Genomic DNA, 15501 nt, shown 5'->3' on the forward strand with positions numbered 1-15501 from the left:
ATCCAAATAATTAAGCCAAGTATAATAAAGCAAACCAGTCCTACCATGACTTGTCTTTTAATAAGTGGGAAACTGGAGAGAGAAAATTATGTTTCAAAAACTGTAGCACACCTGTTGTTAAATTCTAGTCTTGCCTAATGTTTTCCAATTTTTATTATTTTCTACAGTTTAAGTTAAATTCTGATTTTTCTGGCTACAAGTTTCTAAAATAAGTTGTGCTTTCTTAAAGCCCTATGAACTGAAAACTAGATGTTTTATCAGGCGCTGCCTCTAAACCCCCCAACCATCACAGGAGGAAATCTCTTCACTGCTGGCACTGACAACTAATAACTGAGGGTGCCCGGAATCCTTCACCCCATGTCTAGTGAGTCTGCGGAACCAGGGTAATTGAGACAATATCTGTTACAGGAATCAACTCCTGGATACATCACACTCGAGTCAAAGCCTGGAAAGCTGAGGAAGCAACCCCTGATAGCCCAAAGTAACGTCCTAAATATAATGGAAATTATTTACTACGCCTTGTGGGAATTGCTTTACTATTTGCAGTAGGACTTTATACTATAGCACCCTCAGGGTGGAATATCTGACAGGCAATCTCAATTGCTGTAGCATTTTGCTTAATTATTATCCTCATAGCAGGAATAACTGTTATTAACAAAAGATAATGTGTGGGCCTTTCCAAACATGTGCCTCTGCCTCTCATTAGGTAAGGAATGTTGTTTCTATCTCAACCAATCAGGCCTAGTAAGAGACGGCTGAAAAACTTAAAGAAAGGTCTAAAAAGCTAAGGGAATACCAAAACAACCAAACAGATTCTTGGTTTGGGAGCAGAATCATAGCATGGGTCAGCCCATTCCTGGGCCCTCTCCTAATAATATGCCTAGGACTAATGTTCTTACCCTGCCTAATTAACCTTTTTCAAAGATTTTTAACTGACAGAATCATGACCATTTCACAGACAACTACCCAAAAATATCTACAGACAGTGTTACTTCTGCAGTCAATCCAAGACCCAAAAACTGTCCATCCCCTTGTCAGCAGGATGTAGCCAGAAAGAACACACTGCCCCTCGTCCTTTTTATAACTACAGGGTCTGGATTGACAGAGCAGGAGTATCACCATCTTGGACGAGGACCATCATTTTAAGTTTCACCTTGATCAAAACCCACCAGAATCCAAAGGGCATTAGCCTTATGGCTAAGGTCAGCATGAACATAAATCACACAACATCTCTGACCAGAAACATGCCAGCCCCGAGATAACCTTCCCCCTGGCTGGAGAGATGTCAGCCCCAAGATAACCTCCCTTCTGACCAGAGACATTCCAACCCTGCCATAAGCTTCTCCCCCATGCAGAAACATTCCAAGCCTGTAATAAGTTCTGTCACCAATAAATACTGTTAGTCTGTAAGAGAGAGCTTTCCTGACTGAAATCAGCCAAAAGACTCTCTCAGGTTTATTTTCCAAAACAAACCTGTCTTTGACTGTTGAGCCACTTTGTATTTCTTTCCTCTTTAACTTACACTGTGACCTTACAGAACACTCTTATTCAAAAACCCTCCAAAAGTCTTGAATTTGAATGAATACCTTTTTATAGATCCAAAGAGATGTTAACATGCTTGTTCCTTTTCAGTCTTTCTTTTCTAGTACTTGGGTAGACTTTCCTTTGGTTGGGGAGTGGGGTGCTTACCATATAACTTGTAAACCAAAGCATGAAATACATGTTTCTGTTTAAACATCAAAAGTCTTTTGCCGGGCACGGTGGCTCACGCCTGTAATCCCAGCACTTTGGGAGGATGAGGCGGGTGGACCACCTGAGGTCAGGAGTTCAAGACCAGCCTGGTCAACATGGTGAAACCCCGTCTCTGCTAAAAATACAAAATTAGCTGAGCGTGGTGGTGCATGCCTGTAATCCCAGCTACTCCGGAGGCTGAGGCAGGAGAATCGCTTGAACCCGAGAGGCGGAGGTTGCAGTGAGTCGAGATCATGCCATCTCGAAAAAAAAAAAAAAAAAGACTCCAGAATTTAGCTGTTTATCCATGGCATGGCATTTGGTTAAGATTCCATAGAGTATTTTCAGGATTATGATGGTAGCTATCTTTGCATCTCTGGATTCCTACTGGTACCCTCAACAGATAGCACTTGGCTATCAAAAAAACCTCATGTATGCATACTTTTTAGAATTGCTCTAGTAGTAGCAAGTGATTTTTATCCAGAGCAACTGAAAATTAAGTTATTTCATATCATGCTTTTGAGTACTTAGGTGTAGGCCAGTTTGTTTTCTTTTCCAGGTATAAAATTTTCCGTTTTCCAAATTACTAAATGTGGTAATGCTTGGAAATGTAAAACTTTAGTATATTTCCTTGCAGATTTTGTAAAATACTTTTTAGGAACATGGATGAATACATTGTATTTATTACTGAAAATTTGTCTAATCATTTTTAAACAAGCAGAAATTAGTTTTTCTTGATAAGTTTAATTTTGTTTAATTTAGCTTATTTATAAATTAACTTTATGTTTCTTGCTTAATAATGAAAATTGAAAGAATTCCAGAATTGCTTCTACCAAAAACAGTTATTTGAAGGGAAAATGATATTTACTGGATTGTAACCTTAGAATTAGAGCAGTATTATCACTGAGCAAATTGTAGGTACTCAGAAGTTTGTAACTAAAAGTTGAAATTGTGGGAAGTAATAATTTATCTTTTAGCTGTTTCTTCATAGAAGGAAGAGTAACACATTTGGCCTATATTTAACAACTATCAAAATTTAAATATTTAATCTTTTCTAGCATCTTCTAACAGTGCTTTAAGAAAAAGGTAATTGTCAGGTGCAGTGGCTCATGCCTGTAATCCCTGATTCCAGCACTTTGGAAGGCTGAGGCAGGCGGATCTCTTGAGGTTAGGAGTTCGAGACCAGCCTGGCCAACATAGTGAAACACCATCTCTACTGGGGAAAAAAAAAATTAGCCAGAGGTGGTGGCTCATGCCTTTAGTCCCGGCTACTTGGGAGGCTGAGGCACAAGAATCGCTTGAACCTAGGAGGCAGAGGTTACAGTGAGCCAAGATCATGCTACTGCACTCCAGCCTGGGTGACAGACTGAGAGTCTGTCTCAAAAAAGAAAAGGAAAGAAAAGGACAAGGTAACATAGGAAAAAAGAAAACCGTCATGTCAAAGAGTTAATGCCCTTCATATATGAAAAGTTCTTCCAAATTCATAAGAAAAATGTTCAAAAATGATCACTTCAATAGAAAAATAGGCAAAGGACATGAAGAGCCAATTTACAAAAAAAATCGCATTTTTCTATACACACACACATGCCCAAACATATATACATACATCTAATTAATTTTGTTTTTTAATTTTTGAGACGGAGTTTCACTTTTGTCACCTAGGCTGGAGTGTAATCGCGCCATCTTGGCTCACTACAACCTCTGCCTCCCAGGTTCGAGTGAGTCTCCCACCTCAGCCTCCCAAGTAGCTGGGATTACAGGCACCCACCACCATGCCTGGCTAACTTTTGTATTTTTAGTAGAAGTGGGGTTTCGCCATGTTGGCCAGGCTGGTCTTGAACTCCCGACCTCAGGTGATCTGCCCACCTCAGCCTCTCAAAGTGCTGGGATTACAGGCATGAGCCACCGTGCCCTCTGTAATTAATATTCTTAAACCATATTCATGAAACAATAATAGGATTTTGAGGACTCAGCTCTGATATGTTAAATCTTGCCCAAATTCCTGTCTAAGGGGCCTAGAGAGTCATGCCCTACAAATCATAAATTCTCATCAGATGGGTTTTATTTAACCCTGTATATCTTGACTTTCCAATCTGACTCTGGCATAACAAGGAAGAAAATAAAAATGTTTTACCCAAAAATATATTTCCTTGCCATACCTTGAAATTGCCCTGCAAAGTCTCTTGTGGGAAAAATCCACATTTTATAATGAGTCCCCTTTCCCCTTTGTTTTCCTTCCTTCCTTTCCAGATCCAAGAGATAATCAACTAAGAGTCAGGCACCCTTTTAAGTCTGATAAGAAATATTTTACCACCTGTTCTCTGAAGTCTGCTCTCTGAGAGCTTCCTCTGCACAGTGAAACTTGGTCTCCACAATCCTTTATCTTAACCTGAACGTTTCTTTTCTGTTGATCCCAGGTCTTCAGATAAACTCATCCTATTGTCAACCAGAAAATGTTTAAATTTACCTATAGTCTGAAAGCCCCTGCTTTGAGTTGTCCCGCCTTTCTAAACCAGCCCAATGTATTTCTTAAATGTATTTGATGTCTTATGCCTTCCTAAAATATATAAAACTAAGCTGTACCTCAGCCACCTTGGGTACATGTTCTGAGGACCTCCTGAGGGCTGTATCATGGGCTATGGTCACTCATATTTGGCTCAGAATAAATCTCTTAAAATATTTTACATAGTTTGGCTTTTTTCATCAACAATTTCATAAAAAGGAACACTCAGGTTAAAGAAGCACTCTTAGAAGTTAAAAAAAATGAGCAAAGATTTGATAAATTTCTACAGATCTATTAAAGATAGTCTTCTGAAAGTACAACAAAAATGTAGTTGAGACAAGTGCCTCAGTGCAGAAGTACTCCTTAATATCACCTCACCTGTTATGATGACTATTATCAAAAAAACAAAAGAAGAGTGTTGGTGAGGATATGGAGGAATTGGAACCCTTGTATGCTGGGTGGGAGTGCAAAATTGTACAGCCGCTATCTATGCCAAAACAGTATGGAGGTTTCTCAAAATAAAAAAATAAAAATAATAATAATAAAAGAGCTACCATATGATCTAGCAATTTTGCTTTTGGGTATTTATACAAAATAATTGAAATCAAGATAAAAGTGATATTTGCCCTCCCATGTTCATTGCAGCATTATTCAACTTAAATGTCCATCAACAGATAAATAGTTAAAGAAAATGTGGTATAGACATACAACATAATATTATTCAGCCTTAAAAAAAGGAAACCATGCCATATGTAACAACAGATGAACCTTGAAGCATTATGGTAAGTGAAGTAAGCCAGTCACAGAAGGACAACTACTACATTCCACTTATGTGAGGTATCTAAAATAGACTAACTCTAAATCAGTGAGTAGAATGGTGATTGCCAGAGAATGGGGGGAGGGAAAATAGGGAGTTGCTATTCAACAGGTATGAAGTTTTAATTATGCAGGTTGAACAAGGTCTAGAGATCTGTTCTACAACATTGTGCCTGTAGCTGACAACACTGTGTTGTACACTTAAATGTTTAACAGTAGATCTCATGTTAGTGTTCCTACCACAATAAAAAAATCAAAATCCTAACAATACAGGAAAAAAGAGGGATTCAATAAATGAAATCAACCAATCAATAAAAATAATATGATAGATTTTTTAAAAACTTAACAAAAATCAGTCACTACAACGTCTCAAAATTTTTTTGTTGAACTTAGAGAAATATAAATTTAATCCAAAAATGTGGCCACTTTTTGTTGTTTTTTTGTTTAACAGATTTTTAGTGTGTTATATATGTCTGAGTTACATACAGTTTTGGTAACTAAGAATTCCTCTCAGTACATTGCCAAATTGATCTCTGTTTCTTACTCTTCTGAGTAATGCATAAGAAATATGACTCCCAAATAAAGCAACATTTCTGTGGCCATTTTGTTGGCCCACTTTCAGAGTAGTATGTGAAGAAAGCCTATGGCTTAAATTAGTGTTGTGATGTCATCTTTATCCCTTAAGTTCTCTTTTCACAGTTCTGTTTTTTTCCTAAGTCTTGAGCCATTTTTTATTTGAATATTGTAGAGGTGGCATCCATACCAATGCATCAGTTCTTCTGGGAATTAATAGTCTTTCAGAACTATGTGCCAAATTCTCACTTGGGGAATACATTTTAGTTATTGTGAATTTGTTTTCTATGCTAGTAATTCAGGTTAGCATTTAGAAGATTTCTCTATATAAATGAAACTGTTGCCTCCTACAAATAAAGTATTTTCAAATTCTTAAATATTTTTAAATGTTCCAGGATCTGTAATTAAAATTAAATGTCAAAGGGTACCAGTGAATTGTAATTTTTGTCTTTATACTTCCTTAGTGAGTTGTTAGTATCCATAATGTAATACTCTTTATCCTTAAAAAGAAAATAGAAAGAAACACACATACTTTAAATCAGTCTTTAGGTCTGATATGCTTGCTACCTGTCAAATTTCTCTGATAGTTTTTTGCTTGTGTACCTCTCTGTTCATGACATTCCTCCTTAACTGACATACCCTTTCAGTTCTTGGTTTGGCTCAATCTTTAAGATCCTGATGGAAACCCAGGCCAGTGTTTCTTAAAGCAGTTTCCATAAAACATTAGTTACATGATCTGTTACTAGATATCATGGGAAAAATGGGTTCCAAGGTCAAATAAGTTTGGAAAACTCAAATGATACATTTTAAGCAGACTTGCAGAAGTGTTTCTTAATTTCAAAGATCTCAGAGTCTTTAGTCTGCTGATATACATTGTGACTCTTCAAGATGACAGTATAGTGTATAATTTTTCAAACTGCCTTGACCACAGACCCCTTTTCAAGATATATTCTGTGGGATATATGATCCTGTATCTTTCAGCCTTTTAAAAATAGTTCATTAAAGTGACTCAAATCACCATATCAGTGTCCTCTCCCATGTTTCTTAGGCTTCTTGAGGGAACATACATTCTCTTTGTACTTCTTGGTCTGCTCTCACTCAATTCTTGATTTCTCCCACTTTATTTTGCCTCTTAACACCTACTGTTCTACCTCTGCCCTTCTTTCTCATTATGAACTAGTTCCTGCTTTGCTGACGATGGAGATTAAAGCATAGTAAGGGACAGGGAGCAAATTAAAATTGGACTTCTGACATCTTAAAATTCTCCAGTCATTTCCTCCACAGGAGAAACCCAGCCATATTTCTCCCTTAGGCTCATCCTGCTCCTGTGTCGCTTTGTGGTATATTGATCTAGGCAGAATCTTCCCTGAGCCAGTAATACTATGAATAGATAGCATTATTCCATAAAAAATAAGTATAGATACTTTCCAAACATTTTAAAACTGAATAAACAGTTTATGGGCTTACTGTTTTGAGTAGAGTAGGACATGCTGCAAGTTTTTGAAAATGGTAAATACGGCCTGGCGCGGTGGCTGACACCTGTAATCCCAGCATTTTGAGAGGCTGAGGCGGGCAGATCATGAGGTCAGGAGTTCAAGACCAGCCTGACCAACATGGTGAAACCCCGTCTCTACTAAAAATATAAAAATTAGTTGGGTGTGGGGCACACACCTGTAATCCCAGCTACTCAGGAGGCTGAGGCAGGAGAATCGCTTGAACCCAGGAGGCGGAGGTTGCGGTGAGCTGAGATCACACCACTGCACTCCAGCCTGGGTGACAGAGCAAGACTCCATCTCAAAAAAAAAAAAAAAAAACTAAACTAAAATGGTGAATACTCCCAGCTTCCCTTTAAGACAGCAATATGTCATATTTTCCAATTTTAATTGTCTTATTTAAGCTATGTCATTAAAGTATTACATGCTTCTCCATGGAAGGGTATTTTGCTAAATATGGGGAATCAGGAATCTCAAGATGTGGCCTCTGTATTCATCTGTTTTCACACTGCTGATAAAGACATACCCAAGACTGGGTAATTTATAAAAAAAAAAAGAGGTTTAATGTACTCACAATTTCTCATGGCTGAGGAGGCCTCATGATCATGGTGGAAGGTGGAAGGTGAAAGGCATGTCTTACATGGCAGCAGACAAGAGAGAAAATCAGAACCGAGTGGAAGGGGTTTCCCCTTATAAAACCATCAGGTCTCGTGAGACTTAGTCACTACCACAGGAAGAGTATGGGGGAAACCACCCCCATGATTCAATTATCTCCCACCAGGTCCCTCCTACAACACATGGGAATTATGGGAGCTACAATTCAAAATGAGATTTGGGTGGGAAAACAGCCAAACCATATCAGCCCCTATGCCAAATAACATATTATTAGTAGAAGTTACTCCGAGAAATGCCGTATACTAATACGTGTTACAAGGTGAGTATAGGTTGAGTATCCTTTATTCAAAATCCTTGAGACCAGAAGTGTTTTGGATTTGGGGTTTTTTTTTCCAGATTTTGGAATGTTTGCATTACACCAATTATGCATTCCAAATCCAAAAATCAGAAATGCCCTATTAAGCATCTCCTTTGGGCATCATGTTGGCACTTAAAACGTTTCAGCTTTTGGAGAATTTTGGATATTCAGATTTGTGATGCCTAACCTGTAGTATGTAGAACAAGCAGTGGTTTTGGTATACAGAGAGAAGAGATACTCAGCTAGACCAAACTGCTTTGCAAAATTTTCAGAAATGTCTTAAAAGTTATTTAAAGTTACCAATTAGGGGAGAGAGGAGAGGACATGAGCTCGGTGGTACCCAGCAAGAAAAACACAGAATGTATTTACAGGGTGTGAGGTTGACAGTTCTGGAGGATATTTGGTAATTTGAAGAGATGTTAAATGTTACAGATAAAATACACATAGCTTAGTTAATATTCCTTCTGAAACTTTTTATACATATGCAAACCATATACAGCCATCTATATATATAGGTGTGTGTAGTCTTTTTTTTTTTTGGATACAAATGGAATCAGTAGTGTGTTTATTTTTCAGTATATCATTCCATGTTTCTACAATAATAACACTTCAGATACTCCACTGTTTGGAATATAATCACAGATTATTTCATCAAATGAATGAAAACATTTAAACAAAACTTTACAAAAGACCCAGAAATACTAAAAGGGAAACGAATAGGGATACTAACATTCAGATAGATAATCTGGTTTATAAAGTATCTTTACTTTCCTTCCCAGCAAGCCATCCTACCTTGTTTCCAGGTTATCTCAGTAGAGCCAGAAGGGCCAACTTTTACCTAACTCCTTGGGGAAATTTCAGGCACATCCACATTCTTCAAAATCCAGGCTATTCATCCAAGTTCATTTTCCTGTCTGATGGCATCTTCCATAGATAACTTGTGTCAGAATGCTTATCCCCTCCCACAGGAGTGTGACCTTCCTTACCCATTGGCTTCTATAAGCCAATTATAGTGGAATATCATACACTGAGCCTGACGTCAGTGCAGGAGACAAGCTCGTACGGAGGGGAAGGAGGCACTCTTTCCATTCCCTAAGATTGACCCGTAGACCACTAAGGTTCGATTTGGCCGTGTAGTTCTGTTATTTTGTGAGTATAGTCATCCCTTGGTATCTGTGAAGAATAGGTTCCAGGACCTCCCTCAGACACCAAAATCCAAGGATATTCAAGTTTCGGATATAAAATGGTATCATATATGCATATACCCTATGCACTTCGTCCCTGTACTTTAAATTATCTCTAGATTACTTAAAATACCTAATACTATATAAATGCTATATAAATAGCTATACTTTATTATTTAGGGAATAATAATAGGAAAAAAATCTATACATGTTCAGTACATATACAGTTATTTTACTGACTATTTTCTGTCTGTGGTTGGTTGAATCCATGAATGCAGAACCCACAGACACGGAGGGCCAGCTGTACTTGCAGGGCTGTCATGTGAGTAAAAGCTGTGATTCATTCTATGCAGAACTAAGACCAATGACTGGAAGATGTAAGAAGATAGATGTTTACAATTTTAAAAACTCCATAGAGGTATAACAAAGAGGTGATCTAAGGTACTAATTCTTAAAGGTGACCCCCAAACTTTGCATGCTGCCCCAAATTTCTCTCCAGAATTGATATTGGTTAGGTAGAACTGACAAGAGGAAACATTTTTAACTGACTGGAAGAAAGGCTATTTTAAGATGGCTTTAAATTTAATTTTTCCTTTCTAGCCTAACATGATCCACCAAAGTAACACTTTGCCAGCTGGTTTTGTGTAGGGTAACTGTTTTTCAGAATAAGTTGCAAGGAATAAGGAAAAGTTGAACTGAAGATAACCTATATTATTTTATACTTAGATTTATATGGCTATTGAATAAGAGTAGCCTAAATTGATTTGAGTTGAAAGTATTGGCATTTTGAACGTTCTGTTGACCTCAGAATTTAAATATGTGAGTTAAAGTCTAATCCCAAAGATTAGATTATAAATTAATAAAGAATATGATTTTTAAAAAAATAAAAAACAAGACTGAGCACAGTGGCTCATGCCTGTAATCCCAGCAGTTTGGGAGGCGAGGCAGGAGGATCACTTGAGCCCAGATACTCAAGGCCAGCCTGAGTAACATGGCAAAACCCCATCTCTACAAAAAATAAAAAATTAGCCAGGCATAGGGGCATGTGCCTATAGTCCTAGCTACTCAGGAGGCTAAGGTGGGAGGATCACTTGAGCTTGGGAGGTCAAGGCTGCAGTGAGCTGTGATCACAACAGTACACTCCGGCTGGAGTGACAGAGTGATACCCTCTCTCAAAAAATAAAATAACTGAGCATATTGGTTTTGTTTATAAAAACTAGCAACTTAGTGTCAAGTATGTGCCAGAAAGGGGTCTGAGAAGTACAGTTATAAATCCTACCCTTGAAGGAAGTGAGGAGATGAAATAGTAGTGTGAGGTTTTTCCTCACAGGTTTTAAGTATGACATTTTCAAACAGTGACTTTTTTTTATAATTTTTATTTTTTAGAAACTGCTGTGTTACAGAAAAGCATGCGACTTTCAGAGTAATCCTGAGTGAGGATGAGTCCAGATGTGCCTCTACTGAATGATTACAAGCAGGACTTCTTTCTGAAGCGCTTTCCACAGACTGTTCTTGGAGGCCCTCGATTCAAATTAGGCTATTGTGCCCCTCCTTACATATATGTTAATCAAATTATTCTTTTTCTAATGCCATGGGTTTGGGGTGGAGTCGGAACATTTTTGTACCAGTTAGGCATCCTGAAAGACTATTATACAGCAGCACTTTCAGGTGGATTAATGCTTTTTACTGCATTTGTCATCCAGTTCACAAGTTTATATGCCAAAAACAAATCAGCAACAGTAGAAAGAATACTAACCACGGATATCTTAGCAGAGGAGGATGAGCATGAATTTACAAGTTGTGCTGGTGCTGAGACTGTCAAATTTCTCATTCCTGGCAAGAAATATATAGCCAATACAGTTTTTCATTCTGTTCTTGCTGGATTAGCGTGTGGTCTTGGAACATGGTATCTGCTCCCAAATAGAATTACCTTGCTGTATGGCAGTACAGGAGGCACTGCTCTACTATTCTTCTTTGGATGGATGACATTATGTATAGGAGAATATTCATTAATTGTAAACACAGCTACAGAGACTGCGACTTTCCAAACACAGGATACTTATGAAATTACTCCTCTTATGAGACCTCTTTATATTTTTTTCTTTGTTTCTGTGGATCTGGCACACAGGTAGAAACCTACCAAATACTTTGTAACTAACTTTGTTTTTAAGTATACAGAGTAAGAGAGCTTTCCTTTTAGTGTTACAAAAAAATGAATCCATGGATTAAAAATCATCAAACCATTGGGTGACAGGTTATTTTGATAATTATTCTTTTAGGATTAATCTCTGTAAAACATACTAAAGCAATAGTTAAAACTTATTAAAGAGTTTTTTTAAAAAACCCTTTTTGAGATAAAGAAGGAACTTTTCAATTTTGTGTTTCACTTTAAATAAGGAACTTTGAGTTTTTAGGATAGCCTGGCTGAAACCTGTGTAAGGAGATGGAACTTTCTGTGGAGGGAAAGAAGAAATTAAAATTTATACACATAAATACTATATACAGATTGAGTGAATTTAAGACAAATACAAAATTTATTTCTAATTTTGTGATAGCAACAATAGTAGAAGTAATATTGATTTTTTAAAAACCAACTTGTTACAGAAGAAAAGTAGAAAATAGTTTTTTTAACAGACATAATTGTTCACAAAATTGTTTGATAACCCGTTTTACTTGCCTTTTCAAGTTTGACTTTTCTTTCTCCATCTCTGTAGATTGCAGCTTTCTTTTGTTAGGTTAGTGTCCAAGTAGAAATGTTCAGGCATGTTATGGACTGAATATTTGTGTCTCTCCAGAATTCATATATTACAGTCTTAAATCCTGACGTGATGGTATTTGGAGATGAGACCTTTGGGAGGTAATTAGGTCATGAAGTGCGTCCCTGGTATGATGGGACTAGTCCCCTTATGAGGAGTGGTACCAGAGAGCTTGATCTGTCCCTCTCTGTGCCATCTAAGGACACAGCAAAAATGTGGCCACCTGCAAGTCAAAGAAGAGAGCTCTCATCAAAACCTGACCATACTGGCAGCCTGATCTTGGACTTCCAGCCTTCAGAACTGTGAGAAAATAAATTGCTGTTGTTTAAGCCACTCGGCTCATGGCGTTTTTTTATGGCAGCCCATGCTGATTAAGATTTTGCTACCAAGAAGTGGGATGCCTTTGTACCAAATACCTAAAAATGTGGAAATGGCTTTGTAACTGTTGGTAATGGGTAGAGGCTGAAAGAGGTTTTTTTGTTTGTTTCTTTGTTTTGTTTTGTTCGAGACGGAGTCTTCACTCTGTTGCCCAGACTGGAGTGCAGTGGCACAATCTTGGCCCACTGCAACCTCCGCCTCCTGGCTTTAAGTGATACTCCTTCCTGAGCCTCCTGAGTAGCTGGAATTACAGACATGCACCACCATGCCCAGCTAATTTTTATATTTTTAGTAGAGACAGGGTTTCGCCATGTTGGCCAGGATGGTCCCAAACTCCTGACCTCAAGTGATCCACCCGCCTCGGCCTCCCAGAGTTCTGGGATTACAGGCTTGAGCCATCACACCCAGCCAAGGGTTTTGATGTGCATGCTAGAAATATGGACATTAAGGGTGATTCTGATGAAGTCTGAAGTCCCCTGAACCCAGAGGAAAGGCAGTCCTTGTTACAAAGTGTCAAAGAACTTAGCTGAACTGTGTCCTAGTGTTTTGTGGAAGGTAGAACTTTAGAGCCCTGAAGTTGGATACCTACGTAAGGAAAGTTCAAAGCAGTGTTGAAAGGAGCAGTTGGCTTCTCCTGACTCTAGTAAAATGTGAAAGGAGAGAGATGGATTGAAGAAGGGATTGTTAAGCAAGAAAAGGAACCAGAACTTGAAGATTTGGAAATTTTTCAGCCTGGATTATCCATATTGTAAAACATGAGAAAGCATATTCTGAAGAGAACACCAAAAGTGTGGGGCTGGGCTATCACTCATTAAAGAGCTTTTGGCATTATATGAGTAGAAACACTGCCAGTTTGAATTGAAGTGGTTGGAGACAGGAAGTAATGAAGGCCGATAGTTGAACTTCTTGGATTTGACGGGATGTAATGATAGAACTGTTCAGCTACAAGAGTGCAGTATTCTTCAAAAAAAGGGGAAAATTATGCCAAAGGTGATTTAAGGGTCTTGAGGGCTACCGCCTGTTTCAACAAGTCAGATAGCCTCTACCCAAAGCCTTGGGAGCAGAACTGAACTTCAGAGCCACAGAAGCAGGACCCTCACCTAGAGCACTGGTGGTGACCTGCCACCCCAGTGGCCTGGTGGACAGAGTATGGAACCAAACAGAATTATTCTCAAGCTCTAAGATCTAATGGAATTTGCCTTGCTAGGTTTTGACTTCCCTGGGATCATCACCCTTTTTTTCCTGTTTCTCCTATTGGAGTGGGGATGTCTCTTCTATACCTGCCCTACCCTTAGATTTTGGAAGCACGTAACTCATCTGGTTTCACAGATTCACAGCTGGAGAGGAATTTTGCCTCAGGATGGATTGTACCTAGGTCTCATCCATATCTGATTTAGATGAGACTTTGAACTTTAGCCATCAGAGTTAATGCTAGAATGAGTGAAGACTTTGGGGGATATGGGGATGGAATGAATGTCTTTTGCATTTGAATTTGAAAAGGACATGAGTTTTGAGAGGCCAGGGATGGAATGTTACAGACTAATTGTGTTCCCTCAAAAATGTTTATGTTGAAGCCCTAACCCCCAATGTGTTGGTATTTGGAGATGGACCTCTAGGAGGTAGTTTATGAAGGTGAGACCCTAGTGTGATAGGATTAGTGCCCTTAGGAGAGATCCCAAAGAGCTTGATGTCTCTCTTTTTGCCGCATAAAGACACAGCAAAAAGGCAGCCACGTGTAAGCCAGGAAGAGAGTCCTCACCAGAACCTGACTATACTGGCAGCCTGATCTTGTACTTGTAGCCCCCAGAACTGTTAGAAAATAAATTTCTGTTGTTTAAGCCACTCAGTCTATGATATTTTGTTATGGCAGCCCAAGCTGATTAAGACAAGGCATTTTAAAATATTTAGTCAGTTTGGGCACTGAAACTGACCTCTCCTTGGGTGTCTCTTTGCAATTTCTTAACTTTTAATCTCTTCTGGTTACACTACATTTATGAACCAGAGGACAATGTAATGCCCATGTAATTCTTCACCTAATCAAAAACGTAAGGGGAGGATTAATCAACAGGAAATCCATTTATAATTGGTTTCTTAATACCACTACCATTTACTGACTATAAAATATATTCCAGTTAAATACTTGATTTTGAAAAGTTAGCATTAAAATTGAGTTTAAATGTGTGTATACACATGATTGCCTTTAAAATATTTAAATTTATAAGGTGTTTATTTTCAGAATACAAATTCTTGAGTTACTGTCTCCGTATCCCATTTCTGAGATCAGAAATTGAATGCCTGATGTAATCTTTGGATTCAAAATGATGTCCTAGGTTCTTTAATTTTAAAAAAGAATGTTTTAATTTGGTTTTCCTGACATTCTGCATTATTCATTTCTAAAAGTACATAAAAGGTTTTTTACTAAAATCTTGTTGGATTTAATATACAGTTTTAATGTTTAAGATTTGATAATTTACAAAGAGTTTTTTGGGTTTTTTTTTATCTGTAACTAAACAGACAAAGCCAGTCCCCACATCTATTTTTAAAGAAAATGACTAGTTTATCCAGAAAAATCACCTCCAGTTTCACTTTTGATTAAGAAAATAATAGAATTGAGATCATCTCTAGACAATAGGTGTGATACTGCAGCCAAATGATGTATGAAATGCATGGACTCTTCAAATTTGGACAGTTGTCAGATAAATTGTTTCTTAATTTTATTTCAGAAGATATGAAAGGAAGCAGAAGAGGTGAACCCCACAGCGTAGTAATATTTTCCTTCACCATTCTTTACCTAGTACAGTTGTGTAATAATACTTTTAAATGACTTTTTCTGTGCATTTTAATTTTTATCAAAGACAGACATTAAATCTACAATGCTTAGCTCAGACACTCAGATTGTTTGAATGACTGATACACATTTATATCATCTTAGCCACTGTAGAAAACATCTTTTTTCTTGGCATGTGGATCTTAGTGAGTGTGCAGAATTTGAAACATTTTTATAGCTGTTAGGTTCCAAACTAAGTTTTCATCTTAAGGACTGAGATTTTTTTTACCCTAGAAAATTTCTATTACATTATCAGAAGTATTAGAA

The 15501-nt window shown here is 37.8% G+C and overlaps 1 protein-coding gene across 1 annotated transcript in view; it reads left to right on the forward strand.

Moving 5' to 3' along the window:
- Window positions 1–14249, forward strand: part of PCNX4 (pecanex homolog 4) — a 19132-nt gene extending 4883 nt beyond the window's left edge. The window contains 1 exon segment of the mRNA NM_001131304.1: window positions 10660–14249. Coding sequence (NP_001124776.1) covers window positions 10713–11405 — 693 coding nt within the window. The 5' untranslated portion in view covers window positions 10660–10712 and the 3' untranslated portion in view covers window positions 11406–14249.
- Window positions 14250–15501: the final 1252 nt, after the last annotated feature.

This window comes from Pongo abelii, chromosome 15 (genome assembly GCF_028885655.2).
Source record: "Pongo abelii isolate AG06213 chromosome 15, NHGRI_mPonAbe1-v2.0_pri, whole genome shotgun sequence".
NCBI classification, from domain to species: domain Eukaryota; kingdom Metazoa; phylum Chordata; class Mammalia; order Primates; family Hominidae; genus Pongo; species Pongo abelii.